This window comes from Myotis daubentonii, chromosome 2, assembly GCF_963259705.1.
Source record: "Myotis daubentonii chromosome 2, mMyoDau2.1, whole genome shotgun sequence".
Classification (NCBI taxonomy): domain Eukaryota; kingdom Metazoa; phylum Chordata; class Mammalia; order Chiroptera; family Vespertilionidae; genus Myotis; species Myotis daubentonii.
In genome coordinates, this window is record NC_081841.1 from 35,260,773 (window position 1) to 35,266,833 (window position 6,061).

Here is a 6,061-nt window from a genome sequence, read left to right on the forward strand (position 1 = left end):
TAAATATACATAGAACTGCTTCAACTCCTTCATAGTGTTTCATGTTGATTGATTATTCCACATTGTATTACTCTATTAATATATTCCCCTATTAATAGGCATTTAGGTTTTATCCAATTTTATTTATTTATTTATTTATTTATTTTTGCACTTGGGCCTTTTATTACAAGCACTCTCTATTAACAGGAAGAGTAGAACGCATCAAACAGATTGCAAGGCGGTTCATCTTTCATCTTTGACTATACGCATTTCAAGTGATTTTGTAGAAAGTCCTATGCAGAAATAGGGAATCAGTTTTTCTGTAAACCTTTCACTGAAAGTATGCAAATGTAATCTATTTCTCAAATTATAAAATGAAACTTCTCCCAACTCATAGTCCAGAAAAATGCCTATCCGTTCCCAGATGCCTGAATCCCATGTGACAGGTGTATTTGCCAAGAGATGAAACTGCCAGCAGCCATTTCTTGGGGACAGTGGCATAGGAGGATTCCTGGGGAAAGATTCCTTACACACGCCTAAGGACCATGGCCCTGTGCCTCTCACTTCTACCTGCCAAAAATGTCTGCCAGCATCAAATCCCTCAGAACTCAAGACAGCTGGGTAAGAAGTGCGTCCGTGAAGATTATGAAGACCGAATGCTGTCCTATAGGTCACACTTTTTCTATCTCTTGAGATAATGAGACATGGATGGGCTGTTTCAGGATCCAGTGTCAAATCTACCTGAAATGTGTGGATCATTTTATGCAGGCCCAAATACTGTGGGGGGAGAGAGCAACTCTCCTCCTTTAATTCATATAAAAAGGTGGCCGGGGGCTGTAGGTTATCATACTTGTTTTGGAAACTTTCAATTCCAGTGAGAAAATCCATGTCTGTCTGCAAACACTTACTGATAATATCTCCAAGCAGACTGTTTATTATGGTGCTGCAGTTTGATATTTGGTTTTTCTCTTCCATTAATTTTTCTTCAGCATCTGTTGTTTCATTTAGCAAACTGATAAGCATTGCACTCTGTTCCTTTTCCAAAAAATTTTTAAGTTGTTGAACTTCAGAGTCCAATTCATCCTTTTCATTTTCTATCCTCTCTCTCACTTCAAAACATTTTGACACTTGCATTTTTGACCGATTTTCAGTATCTTTAATCTGCTCGCTCAAGGACTCAATATAGCTCTTGAGCTTCCTCCTGTGAGTAGCTGCAGCTTCTCCAACGGGCATCAGGGGGTGATCCCTGTGATCAGAGGAGACACTGCACTGGGCACACAACAGCTGCAGGTCCTTCTCACAGAACAGGGCCAGACCCTCACAGTGCTTCTTACACAGGGGTTCCTCTTGCCTTTTACTCTTTCCCCTTATGCCTGGAATCTGCTGAACAATCTCAGTCATGTGACATAATTGGGTGTTCCTCTTAAAGCTCCTGTCAGGGCAGTGGTGGAGGCAGACAGGACAGGGAAAGGTACCCTGTAGATGGTCCCAGCGCTGGTGGATGCAGGAGGAACAGAAGTTGTGCCCACACTCAGTGGTCACTGGGTCTCCCAGGTAATCCAGGCAGATGGAACAGCTGGCCTCTTCTTGGAGCTTGGCCAGGGAAGCTGCAAAGGCCATTGTGCAGAGAGGGTATCTGTTCCCAGATAGTTTCTTCAGTCAGTGTGATCCTCCAGGAGTGAAGAAAAGTGAGAAGCTGAGGTGTGTTCAGGCCTCGCTCCCTGTGGAAGCCACTAGGAGTTTCCAAGAAGAGTTCCAGCCACCAGCTGTAGTCCAGTCTTGTCGCCCTCTTCTGTATTTAACACCACTTTGCACAAGGGATTTAGAGTGCTCCTGGTCAAAAACCAAGCACAATCCAAGTCATATGTGGTTTCTTGAGCCTGCTCCTTTGAGTGAGTCCCTGAAGTGTGTCTCCAAGAAGAGTCTCTGAAGCCAGTCTCCTACCAGTTAAATGCTAAGTAATGTGAGCCTGGCCTATATATACCACTAGGAGGGTGAATCTCTTTAAGACCTCACCCACCACAGCTCCTCCCTGGAGGTGGAACTTGTGGGCAAGGGTGGTAATAAGAGGATCTTTAGAAGTCTGGTTGATGGGATCTCCTCTTATTCCTGAAAGCTAGGAGGGACTAAGCTTGTTAACATGCATAATCTAATTTGCACCTTTATAATCCTCCCTTGAATACCTCAACACCCTTTAATCCCATTTGGCTGAGGAGCAAACTAAAATGAAAAGTAAAATCTTGCCCTAGCTTAGCCCTGTAGACCTTCCCAGCGCTGGTGGATGCAGGAGGAACAGAAGTTGTGCCCACAGGCAATGGTCAGTGGGTCTCTCAGGTAATACAGGCAGATGGGACAGCTGGCCTCTGCTTGGAACTTGGCCAGGGAAGCTGCAAAGGCCATGGTGTAGTGAAGGTGTCTATCAGAGGAGACTCCCTTCAGTCATTGTGAGGAGAAGTGAGAAGCTGAGGTCTGCTCAGGCCTCCCTCTCTATGGAAGTCAGCAGGAACTTCCGAGAAGAGTTCCAGTGGGCAGCTGACGTCTAGTCTTCCTGTCACCTTCTCCTGTATTTAACATCAGGTTCCCCAAGTGAAGATCAGATGTGGACTCTGGTCAAAATCCAAGCACCACCCTAGTCATAAGTGGTTTCTGGGGCCTGCTCCTTTGAGTGAGTCCCTGAAGTGTGTCTCCAAGAAGAGTCTCTGAAGCCAGTCTCCTACCAGTTCGGTTTTATCCAAATTTTTATGCTATCGTTAAAACAGTTATATAATAAACTCATCTAGTTTTGAATGCTTTCTGAGTCTTGAAGTTTAAGAAAGCTAAGGCAACACATATTTTTTAAAAATATTTTTTATTCCTTGTGATTTTCTTATAAGACACCCGCTTAACAGTGGTAGGGTCTATTCACTCTAAAAACTGAGAAAAGTCTGATTTTATATGGTAAAACAAAAGAGGCAGTTTAGATGAACAGACTTTTCTCAAATTCTCCATCCCTTCTGACTATATGAAATCATGAAGACAGAGAAGAATCATCAGTGTTAATAAGTATTTGTGTGTCTTTGGCTTTTAAATTGTGCCATTGCGGCATTTGTTTTATAGCACCTCTTTTTTGCCCGCATAAAAAAGTAGAAGTATGAGACTCCTTGCCCCATTTGCTCATTTGTACATTTACTTAGGTTCAATGTCAATTTCTTGCTCCCTGAAAAATTCCCTGGCAGTAAAGAAATCAATGTTGAAGCACAGAATCTAGTAAGTGTGAGAATTATCCTTAGTGACTGTCTGGTATAGTCCTTAACAAGGGTATTTAGTTACTCACTTGAAGGCATGCTTCATGCAGAAATATATGCTTTGCAGAGTTGTACTTACAAGAGGGTTGAGATGAGTCATAGTAGTTGATTAGTCTATGGTGGTTATGAGTCACTGGAACCAAAACATTTTATAAAATGCTTGGCTGATGACCAAATGCTCTGGCTTGAACTCCTGAGATAGGACATTTTGGAAAATGGGAAGAAAATTGTGCTATCTTACTATCTCCCCATGGAACATGTTTTCCAGTTGCCTAGAGGAATAGCTTCATTTTTGCATATACTGCTCCCTCGACGTGGAACACCCACTCTAATGCCACCACTCTGACTTGCAAATTCCTATTATTCATCTTTCAAGATCCATCTCAGGACTGAAGTGTTTCCTGAGACACAATTACTCATTTCCACCACTGAGCCCCACAGCTGCTGGTTTCTACTGTTATTAGACCATCTATCATGTGATATTGTAATTTCCCACTCCCTATATTTATCTTCCTTACCATTCTTCTGGGGCAGAGACCCTGTCTCGATTGTCCTTATACACATGACTCATAGTAGGGCTCAATTCACTTTTGTTACTTTGTTAAATGGATGTGCTTGTTTATACAGGCACTATGAGATGCTAATAGTTATAACAGTAATATTGAACACCTACTGAGTGCTTCTTAGTCTAAGAGTTTTATGGTTTCAGGTCTATGTTTAAGTTGTTAACCCATCTGAGTTAATTTCTATATATGGTGTAAGATAGTGGTCCAGTTTCATTCCTTGGCATGCTGCTGTTCAGAAAAGGCTGTTTTTCCTCCCTTGTATATGCTTGACTTCTCTGTTATAAATTAGTTGACCATATATGTGTAGATTTATTTCTGTCTTCTATTAATCTCTATCTGTTTTTATGCCACTATCATAGTTTTTGTAGTATAGTTTGAAATCAGTGAACATAATGCCTCCAACTTTGTTCCTCCAAGTGCCTCTTATGTGCTATGCACATAGAATTGCATTGTATTAACTCATCACTCCATCACCATCCAGGAGGTAAGTACTGTAATCCCTTTAACAGATAAGGATACTGAAGCACAGAGAGATGAAGAAACTTGTCCTAAGTCATACAGCTTCTCAGTGGTGAAGTTAGGAATTATACTCAAGCATTCTGACATCAGAGACTGCCTGTTTAAGCATTGTGCTACATTGCCTCTATTTTATGTGAGGAAGAGAACCTAAAGATAGTTTCAATGAAACAGAATATTTTTTCAAATAAAAATAAAAATTGTAGTCTGTCTCAGGATTAACTTGAAGGCTATCCTTGAACGAGTTAGCACTGTATCTATTTGGGGAGAAGTCTCTGCTCTATAGTTAAGAAAACCAAATTGTGGACTATGTGGTATGATTCCTTGTAAATAATAAGGACAGAAGGCCTGGAACTCTCACATCTTTCTCCATGCTTACAAAGCACATACCTCTAAGTCAGACTGCAAATATCGGTTTATGACACAGAAGGGGACTAAGTAGGGAGATGAGCTTATTAATTTTCCTTTTGTGCATTATTTCACTGGTTTCAGTGGTAACATGCCACCCTTCTGATATGTGAAGAGGAATTTAATGAGGAAAAAGCTTTATACGGAATAAAATTCTACTGGGAAATTCCAGAGAAGGTGACTTGCCATGTCACATCTGGTAGGCAAAGACAACAGAGTTCAAAGCAATGCCCGTGAAACCCCCATATTAGAAATGGTAGTTTCATTCTTCTTCTTTTTTTAAATATATATATTTCTTTATTGGTTTCAGAGAGGAAGGGAGAAGGAGAGAGAGATAGAAACATCAATGATGAGAGAGAATCACCGATCGGCTGCCTCCTGCACGCAACCCAGGCATGTGCCCTTGGCCGGAATTGAACCCGGGACCCTTCAGTCTGCAGGCTGACGCTCTATCCACTGAGCCAAGCCGGCTAGGGCGGTAGTTTCATTCTTAAGGACTGTAGGAAATGAGGAAATGATGGCCTGCAGTGGGACCAGGTCAGGTGGGGTGTACCATGCTCATTTATGCATCTCCGTGACTCACTGTGCCCCACTTGCTCTTCAGGCCTTGGCACCTTGCTCAGTGAGGAGCCCTGGCCTCTTTCCCCCGCCTGCTATCTCAGCCCGTCCTGGGTGAGGGCCACTTGTGCATCCTGTCTGACCAAGTCTGTCACAAAGGCTCTGGCTCCTGTGGCCATTTCTGGGTTCAGAGGCAGTACATGCGATGGGACAGAAGATCTGGCTTTCCTAGCAGCTGTCTCAACAGACTGGGAAACAGCCCAGAGAACAGGGGAGGGGCTGTGCAGCCCACTTGGACAGGAAACAGAAGAGAGCCAGAACATAAATCCTTCTCTCATCCTCCCATTGATCTTCTGAGGCTCAATGGTTCCATATGGCTTTTTTGGAGATGTGTGTGTGTGGCCAAGCAACAGACTAGGCCTTCCTGTGGAGCCAGGCCAGCTCTGAAATGCACCAGGAAGCCCGTGCCTGGATTACTCCAGGGGCCACCTGATGTGACTGTCCCCCGCTGGCTCTGCTCTGTATTATTGTGCTATAATAGACCCTGGCTTGATTACGCTGCCTCGGTGATAATGAGCCCTGTGAGCCCTTCTAGTGAGTCATCCAACATGTGGGTGGTCCTGGGACACCCAAAATACCACCCATCATATTTTTCATGTGGTAAAGTTTAATTTGGATTTTTTCCCCATATCATCCATGTCTCCTCTTAAAAAGCTCAATCTTTTATCTCCCATCTTAAACATATGGAAT

General features: G+C 42.9%; 1 protein-coding gene across 1 annotated transcript; it reads right to left on the reverse strand.

Moving 5' to 3' along the window:
- Nucleotides 1–222: 222 nt before the first annotated feature.
- LOC132226510 (tripartite motif-containing protein 75-like) lies at nt 223–1,599 on the reverse strand. Its single transcript, XM_059681131.1, has one exon. The coding sequence runs from the start codon at nt 1,597–1,599 to the stop codon at nt 223–225; it is 1,377 nt and encodes a 458-aa protein (XP_059537114.1).
- Nucleotides 1,600–6,061: the final 4,462 nt, after the last annotated feature.